Below are 16,997 nucleotides of genomic sequence, written 5' to 3'. Positions count from 1 at the left end.
CTTCGCCTCGCCCGAGGCGTCGGGGTTGGATCTCGCGCCTGCGCAGAGCAGACCCGCGGACCTGGGCGCGGGGTGCTCGGCTCCCCGAGTGGTCCGGCACCGGTGGGTCTGTATGGCATTTGGTGGCCGGGCGGGCTGGGCAGTGTTCAGGGGAAGGGGTCGACCACCGATATTTTTAAAAGTACTCTGTGGTTCCCCGATCATGCCAGCACTGAGAGGGTCTGAGGATCTCGACCCTGGGGAATGGGGTCTGAGGGGCGGCGACCGCGGCTTGGTAACCGCCGGTGTTTGGGGACACGGCCCGTCGGGCCTCAGGAGACGCGGGGAGGTGCCCCCACTTCCACCTGCGGGGCTGGGGAGGGGGCTGCCCCCTGCGCTGAGCCTGAGCAGCCGCGGAGCGCACTGGACAGGGGACAAGATGGGAAGCTTTCCTGTGCTCCAGCTGCGGGGAAGCCCAGGGCCGCCCTGAAAGCTGCCGAGGTCGTGGCTGGTGAGCCTGTGGCTAGCTTGCTCCGATGGTATTGTAGTTTTCTAGTGTGTTTATTTGCTAAGAGCCGGGATCTTGCATGGAAAATAAATCAGTAATCCTAAGTAATTTAGCTTCCTGCTTTTTTCACTTAAGGTTGTATTATTAAAATCTTCCTCTTGTACACAACTTTATGAATATAATTTCGAATTATTAAATTTACAGTGAATCATTGTCATTTTATTGATTTTTTTCCAATTTTTGCTATAAGAGCATAAAAAATATATTTGTGCTTAAAATTTTGCCTTTAGGATTACTTCCGTAGGACATATGCCCCAGAATTATGCTTTATTGATGTGCAGGGAACAAACATTATATATTGAGCCCTACTTATGAGTGGGTCCTCTATCAGTGGATTCAGTCACTTGCAGATCAAAAATATTTGGGAAAAGATTGCTTTGCACAGTGCATGTACAAACTTTTTTCCTTGTCATTATGGCTTTAACAATACAGCATAACAACTATTTACATAGCCTTTGCATTACATTAGGTATTATGGGTGATCTAGAGATGATTTAAAGGATACAGGAGGATGAGTGAACGTTATATGCAAATATTTCATCATTTTATATAAGGGATTTGGGCATCTGTGATTTTTGGTGTCTTCTGGGGGGCCTGGAATCAATCTCCCATAGATGCCAGAAATGATTATACTTCCTAGATGTCTTTTTGAAAGTATAACAGTTTTAGTATTTTCTAAATTAGGTGTCTACCTAATTGTTTAAAAAATTCTGTGGTTACCAAGAACCCCCAGATATTAAGTTCTGAGCCATGTGTTTGGGTATATCTTTATCATCTATCATAATTTTATGTCTTTAGGTGTTAAGTATTTATTTAAAACCCTATTAAAACTTTTCAAAAATTGGGTTGAATTCCTTGTTTCTTACATACAACATGACTAAATATTTTGTGATCAGTGTATTTGTGGTGGGCACATAAACAAGGTGAAAACCTCCATGACTCTACTTTGTGGACATGCCCACTTAGCATGGGTACTTAAAAAACTTGTAGACTGTTAACCTAGCTTGGAGAGTACAACCTACACCTGAAGCAGGGGCCTCTCTAATCATGTTGGTGACCACCATGTCAGGAGGCATGAAAAGACCCACACTGTCCCCATTTTCCTCTCATGCAAGGCCCAGCACTTACCCAAAGTCTCCTGCCTGCATTATTCTTTCTGCTTGGAAGACCTTTTTCCTTTGATCGCTGTCTGTTAGACAACTGCTCATTCTTCCAAACTAAGCTCGCACAAACCAGTATGTCCAGTGTGAGCCGTCATTTATTCAGTTGATTGTATGTCTTTATTTACAATGGTGTTAAGGTCCTGCAGAAATGGAATCGATAAGAGACATACATACGTGCACAGCCAGGCATTGAATAACAGTGGAGATAATATCCTGAGAAATGTGTTGATGGGGTTTTGACCTATAACACCCTGGAGTGCACTTATACAGGCTGAGCGGCCGATGATGTTACTATATGATAAGATCTTACAGAGCTACCATCTTCTATGTGATTCATCAATGAATAGAATGCTATGAAATTTATGACTATGTATGTGTGTGTGTGTATCTATATACATACACATAGATGTATATCTCACAGAATGCAAGCACATGCATTCAATTTAGTATATGAATTGGTATTAAGGATGCGCAGCTTATCCATCCAGAAACAACCCTGAAACACCCAAAGTGGGGTGCAGCCAAGCATCTGGGCATGCCACGGCTCGGTCAAGGTGACTCAGGCCATTAGCCATCATGACAATCACCGTTTAAACACACTAAAAAGCAGGACGTTCTGCCAGTGCCTGGCTGATTTGAGATGTGTTTTTCCCCACTAGGTTGCAAGTCGTCGTTTCCTTCTTGAAATCCCATAAAGCTCCATGTGCATGCACTGAAAAAAGGTATTTTTTAAAAAAAAATTATTTTAGTTGTAGATGGACACAATACCTTTATTTTGTTTATTTATTTTTATGTGGTGCTGAGGATCAAACCCAGTGCCTCACACTTGCCAGGCAATCGCTCTACCACTGAATTACAACACCAGCCTGAAAAAAGGTTGTTGAATAAAATCATGATTCTTGAGATTCAAATAGATGACATAATAGTGACTGTTGTTTTATTCCTTTCATACAATGATTTGTCCTTTCCTTTCAAGGTATATCTCCATGAATAACTTAAATGATCCTCCAAATTGGAATATCCGGCCTGATTCCAGGGCTGATGGGGGTGGTGGAAGCCGGTGGAATTATGCCCTATTGGTGCCAATGCTGGGATTGGCAGCTTTCCGTAAGTTGTGGTTTTTCTGATGTTTGTGTTTTCTGGGCTGAAAGCATGGAGTGGTATCTTAAGACCTAGCTTTGGGACCTGACAGGTGCAGCCCAATTTCATCCCATTCTGTGACTTCTGGGCAAATTACTTAATTCTTCTAAGCCTCAGTTTACCTGACCCTGGGAGGTGGCAGTCACAATCAGCTCAACACATGAAATGAGAGTAAGATCAATGTTTAGAAATGTTTTGTGTGGGCTGGTTTAATAACTGGTTTCATGGCAGTGACTCCTTGCTTTTGTGTCCTAGTCAAGACTGATAGGGAAGAACAGGCCTGGAGGAAAACAAGTTTGATGTGTGCTTCATGTCTGGAAGTCAGCCCAGAGACTTGGCCTGTGTAAGTTCCGCTCAGCATAGCCAGAAGCCCTGTATGTAGTTTGAGTTGCCTGGGCACCACTAGATACTCACCCCCAGATGTGAGAAACTGATAAAGAATGGAAGAAAAAAGCCAGGTGTGGTGGCGCATACCTGTAATCATAGCAGTTTGGGAGGCTGAGGCAGGAGAATCGCAAGTTCACGCCAGTCTCAGCAATTTAGCAGGGACCTAAGCAATTTAGCAAGACCCTGTCTCTAAAAAAAAATATAAGAAGGGGCTGAGGATGTGGCTCAGTGGTTAAGCGCCCCTGGATTTAATCCCTGGTACCAAATAAATAAGTTAATTAATGTTAGAAAAGAAAAGAATGGAAGAAAAGCAAAAGTGCCCTCTGTGCGTATGGACTTTTGTACACAGTGACTTTTTTGTGCTTGAATTTTCCATGTCAGCAGGTGTGTAGTGAGGGAGATAAGGCTGGCAGGAGCAGGTGGAATTCACAGTTCAGGGATCTGAGTGGTACCTGCTGGTGCTCCAGCTACAGCCCTGAGGATTCTATATTGAAGGCTCACTCAACTTGGTCTTGCAGGGCAGTGCCAGCATTGCTAAAGGCTACTGTTGCTGAGGCTGGGGTGGTGAACTTCCACTCAGAGAGTGGCCTGGGTGGTTTAAAATGATGCTTATTGATGTCATCTTTTTTGGCTTTGAGGCTGGGAGAGGCCCTTTGATTTTCCAATACTCATCTGTGACTTTTATAGCCACTCATGTTAACTTTCAGATTCTTATCTTCTCTTCTTGGGCCTTTGAAATGATGCTTTCTGTAGTTCAGGAATGTTTTATTTTTCCTCATGGTTATCTTGTTTAGGTAACGTATTCAAGGATAACATTTAGTTTTGCATTCTTATATAAAGATTCTTCAAAATCGTTTCTGTGTTTGAGAAGCTGTGTTGCAACTTTGAGTGTTAACCAGCCCCTGGCATGGTTTGGAAGTAAAGGCAGATGGATGAATGCTGTATGGGATCAATGCTGTTGATGTATTGATGAGATGCTGAATTTATCCTGATCATTTAAACTGCATTATGTGTACATTCGAGATGCTGAGAATTGAACCCAGAGGCGCTTTACCACTGAGCTGCGTCCCCAGCTTTTTTATTTTATTTTGAGTCAGAGTCTCACTGAGTTGCCCAGGCTGGCGTTGAACATAGGATCCTTTTGCCTCAGCCTCCTGAGTAGCTGGGATTATAGGTGTGTACCATCATGCCCAACTACACCTTTATGACTTTCAACACAGCATAGAGACTAGTATAATTATGTCCACCTGAAAGATTAGTCCCTGGCCACATTCTTCTCTGGGTAACTGCCCTGGAAAAGTGTCTGGCATTTCTTAGGACAGCGCCTCCTGTCAGCCTCGGTGGCCACATCTCCTATAACCCCGTAATCACTCCGTCCAGATGTCGCCTAAGTAGTACCGTGTAGTGTGTGGCCTCTTTGGCTGGTGTTTTCACCCAGTGTGGTCCTTCAGACCTATTCGGGCTGTTGCCACCTCTGTAGCCAGTGGATCACTCAGTGCTGAGCAGGGTCCCTGATGTGGGTGCGCCACAGTTCAGTTGACCATCCACCAACAAGACTGCTGTGTTCTAGTTTGGGCTGTGATGAATAAAGCTACTACCAACATTCTTTTACAGGTTTTTATGTGAACATAAGTTCCATTTCTTCAGGATGAATGTCCAGAAGTGCAGTTGCTGGGTTTCATGGCAGTTGCATGTGAAGTGTTCTAAGAAAGTGCCACATTGTTTTCCAAAGTGGCTGTGCTGTTAACGTCATGTCCTCAGCAGTGATGCACAAGTGGTCCAGGATCCCGCCCCACAAGTGTTCGTATTTCATGTTCTTACAGGTGTGGAAGCATCTCAAGTGTTTTCACTGTGCTTCCCCTGGCAGCTGGTGAGATTGACCATGTTTTCACATGCTCGGGGTGTATCTTCTGTGAAATATCTGTTCATGTCTTTGGCCGTTCACTAGTTGGGTTGTTTTTAAATGTTGAATTTTGGGAGTTTTTAGTATGTCCTAGATTCAAGCCCTTTTCTAGATTTGTGGCTTACAGATATCTTCATCAGATCTAGTTAGTCCTTTTATTCTCCTAACAGTCTTTGACAGAGCAAAGGTTTAATTCTCAAAAGCAAGTTTAACATGCTTTTTTCTGTGCAGATCTAAGAGATCTCTGCCTGCCCTGATCCTGAAGATCCTCTTCTGTGTTTCTTCTGAAGTTTTTTTTTTTTGGGGGGGGGGGGTTCTTTTACATGGTACACTGTGAGTCCTGGTTTGGTCTCCTCCTTGCCATTTCTCTGCCTTTGTCTTGCCTTCTGGTGCCTGGAGCAGACTGGGTGGTCTTTGGGCTTCAGGGAGAGCACCGTTTCACCACTGGTGGTGGTGTTTGTGGGTTTTTGTAGCCACCCTTCATTAAGTCAAGAATGTTCCCACCTTGGGACTGGGGTTGTGGCTCAGGGGTAGAGCCTAGTATGTGTGAGGACTGGGTTTGATCCTCAGCACCACATAAAAATACATAAAATAGTGGTATTGTGTCCATCTACAATGCAAAAAAAAAAAAAAAGATTAAAAAAAAAGATTGTTCCCCTCTGTTTCTGTTTTTCATGAATAGGTATTGAATTTTGTTAATTTTTTTTTAAATTTTTATCAGTTGTAGGGTTGTGTGATTATACCTCTGTAACCTGTTAATGTGTTGGATTACTTCTAGTGACTTTCTCATATTGATCCAGTCTTTATCTCTGGAGCAATCCCCCCTTGGTCATGCTGTATATTTCTTTTTACATATTGTAGAATTGTACTTGCTAATGTTAAGGACTTTTGTGTCTGTGTTCCTAAGGAAAATACTGAACTTTGGGAGGTTCTCTCTCTTCTCTTCAACTGTTGTGCTATTAAAAAAAAAAAAAATTAGTAGTTGTATTTTTCTTCTAAAATTTCCATTTGTTTGCTCTGTATATCTTCTGTTTCTTTGCTTAGACTTTATTCTGATGATGCTTTAAAGTGTTTGTCCAATGACACTGACGTCTCCATCCTGGCAGTGATAGGCATCTGTTGATTAGTTTTTCATTCAGCTTTAGATCTCTCTACACCTTGGTGGGATGAGTGACTTCATTTGAAACCCCAGAAGTTTGGTATTGTGCCATGAGGCTGTGGATTTTACATTCACCTGTCTTAGCCTTGCTCTTGCCGGGGATGGGAGGCTGCCTCTTTATTGCTGGCCACAGGCCCTGTGGCCCCCCGGGGCCCATTGTCTGGGAGTGGCTCCTAGCTCCTGCTCTATCTAGCCTTGGGCTGTGGGTGGGATACATCCAGGTGTGCATTTGAGAAGATGGTTTTAACTTTTATGCTTATAGAATTGAGGTGCAACAGCACAGCCAAGTAAGAATGGCTTTCAGGTATATGGAAATAATGCCAGTTCTTTCATGGAGTAGGTCCTGCAGCGTGATCACTGATGTCATGGAGAAAGAATCAGATGGCACAGGCACCTTTTATTTATTTTATTCGTCCTTTTACTCTCCTAACAGGCCTGTGATCTCAGCTACTTGGAGACTGAAGCAGGAGGATCACAAAAGTTCAAGGCCAGCCCTAACAACTTAGCAAGACCCTGTCTCAAAATAAAAAGGCTGGGGATGTAGTGCACCCTTGGGTTCAATCTCCAGTCCAAAAAATAAAATTGAATGGCAAGAATACCAGCTGGAGGGGGCAGCTGCAAAAGTGGAGCAGGACCAGGAAAGTTGGTAGAAACCCTGGTGTTGCAGGGAGTTAAAGCAGGGGCAGGGGAAGAGCAGAACTTGTGAGAGCCAGAACTCCTGCTTTTGGTGGCTTTGGGCCTTGGGATTTGAACATGTGTGGGACATTCCTTTTGTTTTCCAAAGACTCAAATCCATGCTGGCCCGTTTTTTTCTAACTTTTTAAAATTCTTATTTTTGATACTGGGGATTGAACCCAGGGGTGCTTTACCACCAAGCAACATCCCAGTCCTTTTTTTTTTTTTTTTTTTTTTTTTTAGTCAGAGTTTGCTAAATTACTTAGGTCCTCACTAAATTGCTGAGGACGGCCTTGAACTTGCAATCCTCCTGCCTCAGCCTCCCAGTGGCTGGGATCACAGGTGTGACCTCCATGCCCTTCTCCTCCACACTGCTTTTTGGAGTGTGAACATATCATTTTGAAAAGCTAGAAATTAGCATATCATTGTCCAGCATTTGTGAAATGATCAGCACCAGTGTTTGCTCAGGAGGTGGTGGGCATCCTGTGCCACCACCCTGCCTCGCCTCATTATCCACGTGACAAACTCCTCTTGTGAGTGGGATGGGAAACAAGCTGGGGACTCCATTCAGACCTGAGGCCCCTGCCCACTGGCAGGTGCTGTGCCACCAGGTCCTGGGCCTTCTTCCTTCCTGTAGCAGAGAATGGAAGCCAGCTTTTCCACAGTGTGAGGTAGTGCAGTCAGTGCCCAGCCTGGCCTCCCCACTCTCCTAGGCCCACATTTGTGAGTCCAGTGGCTCTGGCATGGGGATAAAGGCCAGAGCACGTCTTGAGGTTGGCATCCTTGCTGTGTGTCTGATAGAACGTAAGCAAATGCCTTGGATATAAGCTGTTCACCAGTGATGCCTGGACAGAGCTGACACAACTGTTTCGTGGCACACTGGGGATTGAACCCAGGGGCACTCGACCACTGAGCCACATCCCCAGCCCTTTTTTGTATTTATTTAGAGACAGGGACTCAACTGAGTTGCTTAGCATCTTGCTTTTTGCTGAGGCTGGCTTCAAACTTGCAATCTTCCTGCCTCCCTTTCCCGAGCTGCTGGGATTACAGGTTTGTGCCACCATACCCGGCCTCCCATGTTAACTTTTTATATCTTACTGATAGTCTGTGGGACACTGAGACCAGAGCTGGCAGACAGTGGTGGGGTTGGTGGCAAGAGAAGCAGTGGTAGATTTTCTTGGCCATAGGAGTTAGATGTGTGGACCCTGCATGCTCAGCCTTCAGTCCTGGTCTGATTTGGGGGTAAGAGCTTTGCCATTCCTACAGAATGTACAGTCTTGGGTCTTAGGCTGTAAATCAAGGGCTATCTTTATATGTTGTTTCCTTTGAGTAAAGATCATTCATTGAACCTCTGCTGTGACTCTTCACTATGTATCTTTTTCTCCTTCAATTTATTCATGTCAGGTTGGATTTGGTCCCGAGAGTCCCAAAAAGAAATAGCAAAAGAGAGAGAAGCATATCGCCAGAGAACAGTTGCCTTCCAGCAGGATCTTGAAGCCAAGTACCATGCTGTGATCTCGGAAAATCGACGTGCTGTTGCTCAGCTGTCTCTGGAACTTGAAAAGGAGCAAAACAGAACAACTAGTTACCGAGAAGCCCTTATCTCTCAGGGGCGGAAGTTGGTGGAAGAAAAGAAACTTCTGGAACGGGAATGGGCTAAGGTAATGCAAGAAAGAAGCCAGCTGCAGCCTCTGAGAAGTGTGTACCTGAGCCGTCTGGAGGAGGAGGAGGACTGGCAGAGGAAAGCCCGGCTCATGCTGAAGGAGGTTGGAGAGGCCCTTGCAGAAAGACAGAACATTTACTGCAGCCTCGTCACCCCCCGCCGCTCACGGCTGGAGCTGGAGAAGAACTTACTGGTGCGTGCCGCTGTCGACCCAGTGGCTGCTGACCTAGAGATGGCAGCTGGCTTGACTGACATATTCAAACATGACACCTACTGTGGTGACATCTGGAATAGCAACAAACGCCAGAATGGGAGGCTCATGTGGCTATATCTCAAGTATTGGGAGCTAGTCGTGGAGCTGAAGAAGTTCAAGAGAGTAGAGAAGGCCATACTAGAGAAGTGAGAGGAGTGAGGTGTCCATGGCCACCGGTTGCTTCTCATGGCGTTCTCCCTGCTGAGCTCCCACACTTCCTCTGCTTGCTACCCGCATCCCACCACATGCAGCTGCCCTCAGTGGCATTCCAGCTCTGCCACCCTCAGCAGCAGTGAGGATTCGGCACATAAAGGTTTTCCCTGTGATGCTCAGCAGCTGTGAAGGGTTGCCTTTCTCTGAAGCATTTTGTGAGCTGCTAATATTTAGCAGAACAGTATAATGTCATTTTAGTTCGAGGGTAAAAATTGTTTTTAAAGGTCAAATATAATATTGATCCTCACTGTAGGTAATTTTCTGTGACTTTTCCTATCTTCCTAAATAAATTCTGTCTTCTAGGATTATTTTTTTTCCTCCCCAGCTTCCATTTAGCAGTCGTCAGGCAGTGGTGATGAGGGGTGTTATAAGACCACGGAGGCTGTAAAACATTTGGAAGCTCTCATGCTCACAACAGGAAAAGCACCCAAGTGGTTCTCCTAGCCAGCAGGTGCCCCAGTATTTTGATAGCCACAGAGGCTATCAAAGCGCGAGGCAGGCCCACAGAGCCCATGTTCTGGAAGAGGCTGGGTGGACAGGTCCCAGCTCCTGGGGGATGGGAGGATCACTTCAGACTGTTTTCTGTTGATCTGGGGTGTTGAAGGTACATGAGGTTGCAGGGCTTAAAATGGAAGGAGTTGGTTGGGGGCTGGGTATTAGGATCTTGCTTCTCATTTTGCTTACTGCAGGCTGCTTTGCCTTGGAACAAAGTTAGAAGGTAATGATTGGCCTGGACCTTCTGAATCCTAAATGCACAGTCACAAGACTTTTGTACTTTCATCAAGTTAACTTATTTGGTGGAGAGGCCTTCCCCTTTTTAAAGCTCCTAGATAAAGAGGTATCTCAGTCACATATTCCATGTATGCATGTGTGTTATGCACCACTGACACAGTGTCAATTTCATGGTGACAAGAAAATCTTTCTGCAGACATTGCAGCAGCAGAGACAAGTGGCAGGGGAAAGCCTCCCCAGAGAACCTGCATGTTCTTTGGAACTGCATGTCTAGTTGGAGAGTGTAACTGTTTCTGGGTCAGCTTAAAGTAGGGGGAGGCTTTCTAGCTGCAGCCTAAGTTGCACCAGTGTTTGATGTGATGAACACACTGAGCCCCAACATGCTCCAGCAAGCAGCTGCCTTCATTCTCTGGGTGGCCCTTAGCTGTACTATGACCAGGACGGATTGCTGGGCAGAGCTGGGGTCACTCCCTCTGCCTGCTCCTTGAGAGGTCCTGTCTCTGTTCTGGGCTCGATGAAGTAGTCCCTGTATTTCTCAGTTAGGATTCTGGTTGTAAGCAATAGCTTAATTCAAGCTGGCTTAGAGGATTTGCTTTAAGGGTGTCTCAGACCCAGGGCAAGAATGGAGAGTGCAGTTCAGACCTGGGAGGAGCTAGAAATGGCACCTGAGCAACTCTCAGGGACCTGCCTACTTCAGTCTGTTCCCTGCAAAAGGCTCCTAAGGCCACACCCCATCCTGGACTGGCATACTGCCTGTCCCACTCAGGCCTTCAGAGAAGTTTGGGAGCCCTGGGTTATACAATGCTGTGGCACTTGGATGGAGTGGGGACAGTGAAAGCCAGGGATTACAGAGTATGTGGCTTTTGTTAACAGGAAGTCTATGGTGACTCAAGGCATGGTGTAGAAGTCCTAGAGCTCTGCAGCAATGAAGGAAGCTCATCTCCCTTGCCCACCTCTGGTAGGAAAGGGTCTCGCTGTTGGGGTGACTGGATAGCAAAGGCATTAGGGCGGCTCCCAGGCCCAAGGTGGCCTGAGGTCTGGGTAGGGTGTTTGGTCCCTTAGCCTGAATTGAAATCCCAGACTCAAGAGCCCTCATGTCAGCTCAGGCAGCCCTGCCCCAGTCAGGAAAGCACCTCCTTTACCTGGGAATCCTGCAGAGTGAGCCCCCAGTATGCCTTGTTGGGCCTGCCTGGCTCATGTGGGTAACAGAACTGGTCAGCCAGAGAGGTACTGTGTTGGGGTGCTCATGCACAACTCTACATCAGTGTTCTTCAAGTTCCTGGTTCTGAGCCCAACCCTGCTGGGATGGCCCCTTGAGGCTGGTCAGTGGCCAGCAGCTGAGTGGGGTGCTGGAGTCTCCTGGCTGCAGAAGCTTGCTTGTTGAACATGGGGTGTTGGCCCTACTGGTGAGGCCTCTGGCACGTGGCTGGGCCAGGGGGCTGCTCTCTGGGGCCAGGGCTGACTCTGCTTGGTGGTGCCATAGGATGGGGCTCCAGACCGGCAGAAGCAGATTGGTAGGGGTGGCTATGGTAAGCATCAGGACCAAGTGGTAACCAGTGCCTTTATCCTGGAGCTGCTGCCAAGACTGGTAATCATGGGAGTTCAGGGTTGAGTGACTGCCAAGTAGAGCTCTCTCCACTCCTCATAATAGAGTTAGCTGGCCATGACAGAGGTCCATTGGTCTGTGGATATCTCCTCTGTCTCTGTATACTCAAGAAAGAACCCTTGCAGGTATCCCAACATGTGGAACCAGCCATTAAGGTAGGAAGGGCCAAGTTGGAGTTCCCAGAACTGTTCCTCTGCCCTGCAGGATGATCATCAAGAAGCCCTGCTGCACTCCTAGGGGAAAAGCAATGACCAATCCCCCAGTGAGACCTAGGAATACAAGGAGGTGAGCCCCACGCTGACCTCATTGGTGTCCCTGTTCCATTCGCCCATCTCGTCCTGGAGAGGCTGGCTGGATCTTGGTGGGTGATAGTGGCCCCCCAGAGCTTCACCAGGAGCTACACCAGCTACAGCTGCCATGTGTATGCACTGACTCCAATTTACACACTTACCTTGCAAACAGTAGATGCTGCTGGCCCTGGTAGATACCAGCTATGTGACCGTAGATGCCGGGTGGCCGCAGGCAGAGTCCCAATGTGAGGAAGGTGTGACCCAAGTCCATGGGTGCTGAGAGCACTGTCAGGCTGGGGTGGAGTTGGTCTAGAGGAGCAGGTGAGTCTCGCACTTGGGGACAGGTATGTACGGTTTAGAGCATTTGGACTGCTGCCTAGGAATGGATTTGGACCAGCATAGAGGGGGTGCTGTCCTGAATGTTTGCTGCCAGCAACTTCACCCGCAGAGGCAGACTTCTGTGTGCCTGCCCCTACCCAGGTAATGGGCCACACCCTGGGCCCTTCTCCATACAGCCACACAAATGCAGGGCTCTCCTGGTCCAGCTAGCCATTGCACATGATTGGTTACAGTGCCACTAGAGGCTGAGTCTGTAGTCACGAAAATTCAGACACTCAAAATAATGAAAATTACTCTGCTTTTTAGAGTCTGAATTTTTAAGTAATTTAAAAATTTTGCGTGGTGCCTACTCTTTCTAAGAGCTTGTTGCAATTCAAACTCTATGTGCCCGAAACTTGATTGCAAAGAGACTGCCAGCGTGAACCTTTGCTGGTAAGGCACAGCCAAGCAGGCAGAGAACGATTACAGTAGGGTGGGGTGAACACTTGGTGTCAGCTCACACTGAGACCCTGAGGAGGGACGCCTTTAGCAGGCAACCCTGCGAGGCTCTCCTGCTGGGTCCCACCAGAAAGAACAGCCTGGGATACACCTGGAGCTCCAGGCTGCAGAGCACCTGAGATGGAGATGCCCCTGGGGGAAGTGCTGCCAGGAGTGGTGCTCAGGTGGTACTGGGTCCAAGCTCTTGTCTGTGCCTCAAGGAAATATCTTATTTCCAAACTCTTAAATCCTTTTAAAAGTCTTGAATTGCGGTGAAATAAGGACCATGGCTTGGTAACCACACTTATTTTATTAGCACTTATCATTCTAATTCTCAACTTTTGGTACAGAGTCAAGCTTAGTGGAAACCAACTCCACCTCTGGTGACAATCAGCCCCTTAGGGGCAAGGAGCCAAGGGCCATGGGCTTGGAGCCTGGCTGTTCAGGGAAAGTTAGGACTGGAGAAACCACAGGACATCCATAAATGCCACACTCTGTGTCCTGACCTACTGCTGAGGCCAGCACTCACTCAGATACAAAGCAAAGCAAGGACAGAGTTACTGGTAACAGCTGGAAGCCGCTGCGTGCTCCTGGCCCTGTTTTGAGCAAACAAGCCTGGCTTGTCAACATGCTAGCCCCACAGACACATCTAGCATGCCATATGAGCCTCCTGCCGGGCACGCAGATTTGGTTTACCTTTGCTTTTCATCTCTTCCTCAGCTGTTTTAGGGGCTGCTTCCTTCTTTACACATGTTGTGTGACAAGTCCTCGTTTCCTTCTTCTTGCTGGCTCAGAGTCCAGTCGACCCTGCTCCTACGGTAGCCTGCCCTGGCACCCATTGCACCTCCACTCACTACCACATGTGCCTGCGTGGGGTCTTCACCAGGCTATAGGGTCTGCTGCCTGACCCAGGAGCACCCATGACACATCTTGAAGGCAGGGCTTCCTCTCCTAGGGCACCTAGCAGGCTTGTTTACCATTTTCACTAAGAACTGCTTTTGGTGGTGATGCTGGTGATGAATGTGCAGCCCAAGCCTCTGGCAATAGGACTGGCCCTGGGCACCCTGCAGGCTGAAATGCAAGACCGCCCTTGCCCTGGTGGAGCACCTACTCCACTTGTTTCAGTGCTCTGGAAAAGTTTTCTAAAGCAGTTTTGAAAGCTTGCAGCAAGAAGGTGCCGAGCTCATTGCTTGTTTCCTGGATGTCTGGGTCGAAACTTCCGAAGACAGGCGTGGAGGCCTCGATGTCCTCACGGTTGGCCCGCAGCAGCACCGCATGCAGCTCCTCAGCAATCTCATTGTACTTCTGCTGGTCGAATTTGGACACGGCCAGCTCGTCCTGGGGGTAGGCAGTGCCTTCGGGGTAGCAGTCCTTGGGCACTGGGAACTCAATACGCCGCAGCTCAGGCAGCTCGCAGAGCGCGGTGAAGAGGCGCTGGAGGGCCCGAGCAGATAGCGGGTTCCCTAGGAACCGGAACTCCTGTAGCTGGCGGCAGGGGCTCAGGCCCAGGATCAGCATGCCCACGTGGCTGTCTGTGATGCTGCATTCCTCCAGGGTCAGTGCCCTCAGTGTCTGGGAGGCCCGGCGGAGCAGTCTGAAGAAGGTTGAGGGGTACATGTGCACCAGGTTGTGTCCACTGAGGTCCAGCACTTCCAGGTGGGCAGCATGTGCGCAGTCTGCCAAGAAAGCCATGTCGGCGTGGTTCAGGGCACAGTTAGCCAGGTCCAGTGCTCGCAGTGGGGTTCTGAGGGGGCTGAGGGACAGGCAGAAAGCAACACAGGTAACAGCAGTGTTTCAGGTGAGCTGGGGTTTAAGTGTAGGTGACAATCCACTTGTTTCTCTATCACAAATTGCCTCCCATGGATAAATCCAGCTGCTGCCTGATTTCATACAGTCTGCCATTTGAGAATAACTGGTGATTTTAATTAAATACTTGAAAAAATTCAAAGAGTTTGTGATAAGGGGAATTACATGAAGTTCAAGTGTCTGTGTCCACAGCGATTTAGGTTTACTGGAACACTGCCATTCTCCCTCACTCACCTAGCCTATAGCTGCCATTTGGCTTTGTGGCAAAGAATAGGCTTTAGGATTGGGGTGTGGTTCAGTGGTAAGTGCCAAACCAGCATGCAGGAGGCCCTAGGTTCATCCCCAGCGCACACAGTTACGCAGGGGGCCTTCTTCCACACCCATACCCAGACATTGCAGCAACCCCTTTCATGTTGTGAGGGAAGTCCTGTCGGGAATGGCAGCTCAGAGAGCTGGCATCAGGGGTGGCAAAAGAGCAAAAATGAGCCAGCAGGAAAGCACCCTTTCACTGAGGAGCCAGATCCACATGGTGTTAGAACTGGGAAGGGAAGCCAGAGACCCCGACAGTCTCTGCATTCCTAAACCACCAGTTTCGATTTAGTTGGAGTAGGTGGCAGCAAACGAGCAGCTGCAGGAGTGTCTCTGGAACAGCGTCCATACCTGGGACTTGTGAAAACACACATTCTCAGCCTGCTCACCCTTTTGGGACCCTGACCTGTCAATACCCGATTCCCGCTCTTTGTTCCCTCCTATCCTCCTGCCACAGCTACCTCTCACTGCCCAGCCACGCCTGGTGGATCTGCTGCCAAGAGCCTGCCCCTGGGACAGCACATGAAGCCACCCCAACTGTGTCTCTCCCTGGCTGCTTTCCTGCACCCCTGTCTATAGCAGAGCTGCCCAGAAGGAGGCACCCTGACCCCTCTACCTGAGGGCTGCCCATGCAGTCCTCCTGTGAGCCATCCAGGAGGAGCATTGCCCCTGTAGACCTTCGGATGAGACTGCAGCACCAACGGCTGACAGCCCAGCTCAGCCTCACTCCCACTCCTGATCTGGTATGACATCGGTGGGTTCGGGCAATTTGTCCCACAACAGGTAAGTTGTTAGGTGGGGGTGTACTTATGCTTTGTTTACTTGCTACTTAGTATGAGCTCTCTTGCTAACTGGAAGCAGTGTCCCAGGTCCCCCCAGAGCACTGTTCTTTTCTGGTGGCTCTAACTCATAGTTACCTCAACCCTGTCCCTCTCCTACAGCTCTGGCCAAAGCAACCCCAAAGAGATGAACCAGTAGCCTTATAAGTTAGCAGGTCCCATCCCTGTTCCTCAGCTCCTCTCCAGCCTTCCTTGCCAGGGCCCAGAGTGCTCACCTGGCCTCTCCTCTACTCACCTGAGCAGCGTCTGGATCTTCCCGGTCAGCGTGGAGAAGGCCACACTTAGCTCTGTGAGCCGGGTCATCTGGCTGAGCTCCCAGGCGATGGAGGAAAGGAGAGAGTCCTCACCCTCGGGAATCGGCGTGTAGGTGGGGGGTACGTCGAAGGCCCTGGTGGGCAGGGTGAGTGAGACCAGCTGAGGGAAGCCCACCTGGGCCAGCAGCTGCTGTACGTGCCCAGCATTCAGCCGCACATTGTGAACCACCTCCAGCTTGCGCAGTGCACCTGGCTTGGCCAGGCCCAGCACATGCAGGAGCTGCCCAGGGCTTAGGCTGTCCGCCCGGAAGGACAGGCATCGCACCTGCAGAGGGGCTGGGCCTGATGGCTGCAGGGCCTGCACCACCACCTCAAAGTTACCTTCAGTGACAAAAAGGTCAGCAAAGACCTCAGTGGAGCGCCTGCCCATGCAGGGCTCTGCTTGAAGCTCACAGCAGGTCCTGGCCAGCAGCTCGGTGCGTCCCCACCTTCCCAGTGCCCTCCTGCAGGGGCACCGCTGCACCTGCACATCTCGAATGCCAGTGAGGTCTGCCACCCGCAGCCAGCGGCTCCCACCCTGCAGCACGTGGTCGGCAAGGCCCCGCACGCAGGCCTCCAGGCAGGTCCTGCAGGCTCGGTCACGCAGGTCCTCTGGGTGGTCAGTGCTCGGACCCAACAACGCAGCCAGCCGGAACTCCTCCAGTGGCCAGCATCCCAGCACAGCACGGGTCACTTCTGCCTGCTCCAGCAGGTAGCTGGCCTTGAACAGAAGTGGGTAGAGGTTATGGGCCACACTGTCCAGGCTCCCCTGGGCCAGCAGGGGGTGGGACACCAGGGCTTCAGCAGAAATGAAACGGAGCGACCTCATGGCGCCCTCAGACCAAGGCAGGACAGCATTCTTCTCTCTGGTTCTGATCGAGGTGTGTGCCCTTCATGCCTATTTTTAGCTGCTGCTGCTGCTGCTGGGAGTGCTTGGCTTTGGGCAGAAAGTGGCGAGCTTGCCCTTCAGTCATCTGACTGCTATTTTGGTCCTGGGGAGCCTGTTTGGTGTGACCATTAGAGGCGGCTGTCCACCTTGTGGCACCCAGCTTGTGAAATCAGAGCTGCTTGGCTCCAGGTGCCCTATGCGGGAAGCCTAGGACATATAAAAAGGCAAAACACCTTCACTTCTGGGGATACCAGGATACCAGCAATGGCCCCTTTTTCCCTCCTGGGAGAAGTCTCTGTTACCCCTTTTTAAAT

The 16,997-nt window shown here is 49.2% G+C and overlaps 2 protein-coding genes across 4 annotated transcripts; one reads left to right on the top strand and one right to left on the bottom strand.

Moving 5' to 3' along the window:
* Positions 1 to 24: 24 nt before the first annotated feature.
* On the top strand, positions 25 to 9,411 carry Ccdc127 (coiled-coil domain containing 127). 3 transcript variants are annotated; one of them, XM_026381442.2, is made up of 4 exons: positions 25 to 102; positions 2,370 to 2,432; positions 2,687 to 2,817; positions 8,379 to 9,411. In XM_026381442.2, the coding sequence occupies exons 3-4, from the start codon at positions 2,697 to 2,699 to the stop codon at positions 9,038 to 9,040; spliced, it is 783 nt and encodes a 260-aa protein (XP_026237227.1). In that variant the 5' UTR covers positions 25 to 102; positions 2,370 to 2,432; positions 2,687 to 2,696; the 3' UTR covers positions 9,041 to 9,411. The 3 variants fall into 3 exon arrangements, with proteins under 3 accessions (XP_026237227.1, XP_026237229.1, XP_026237228.1); XM_026381443.2 differs by having other exon boundaries at positions 38 to 106; XM_026381444.2 differs by lacking the exon at positions 2,370 to 2,432 and having other exon boundaries at positions 31 to 102.
* A 3,438-nt stretch (positions 9,412 to 12,849) lies between these two features.
* On the bottom strand, positions 12,850 to 16,714 carry Lrrc14b (leucine rich repeat containing 14B). Its single transcript, XM_026381434.2, has 2 exons — positions 15,737 to 16,714; positions 12,850 to 14,300 (listed from the first exon to the last, which is right to left on the bottom strand). Exons 1-2 carry the CDS (start codon positions 16,621 to 16,623, stop codon positions 13,655 to 13,657), a joined length of 1,533 nt encoding a protein of 510 aa, XP_026237219.2. The 5' UTR covers positions 16,624 to 16,714; the 3' UTR covers positions 12,850 to 13,654.
* Between the last annotated feature and the right edge of the window lie 283 nt (positions 16,715 to 16,997).

Source organism: Urocitellus parryii, chromosome 1 (genome assembly GCF_045843805.1).
Source record: "Urocitellus parryii isolate mUroPar1 chromosome 1, mUroPar1.hap1, whole genome shotgun sequence".
Lineage (NCBI taxonomy): Eukaryota > Metazoa > Chordata > Mammalia > Rodentia > Sciuridae > Urocitellus > Urocitellus parryii.
Note: the sequence above shows the minus strand (reverse complement) of the source record. Positions and strands in the feature narration are given on the sequence as shown.

Bases quoted from the DNA above. Each gene is read 5' to 3' on its own strand.
- Lrrc14b (XM_026381434.2), bottom strand. From the start codon at position 16,623: ATGAGGTCGCTCCGTTTCATTTCTGCTGAAGCCCTGGTGTCCCACCCC. The intron at 14,301-15,736 runs GTGAGTAGAGGA...CCTGTCCCTCAG, and splicing joins AAGATCCAGACGCTGCTCAG to CCCCCTCAGAACCCCACTGC.
- Ccdc127 (XM_026381442.2), top strand. From the start codon at position 2,697: ATGAATAACTTAAATGATCCTCCAAATTGGAATATCCGGCCTGATTCC. The intron at 2,818-8,378 runs GTAAGTTGTGGT...TATTCATGTCAG, and splicing joins GCTGGGATTGGCAGCTTTCC to GTTGGATTTGGTCCCGAGAG.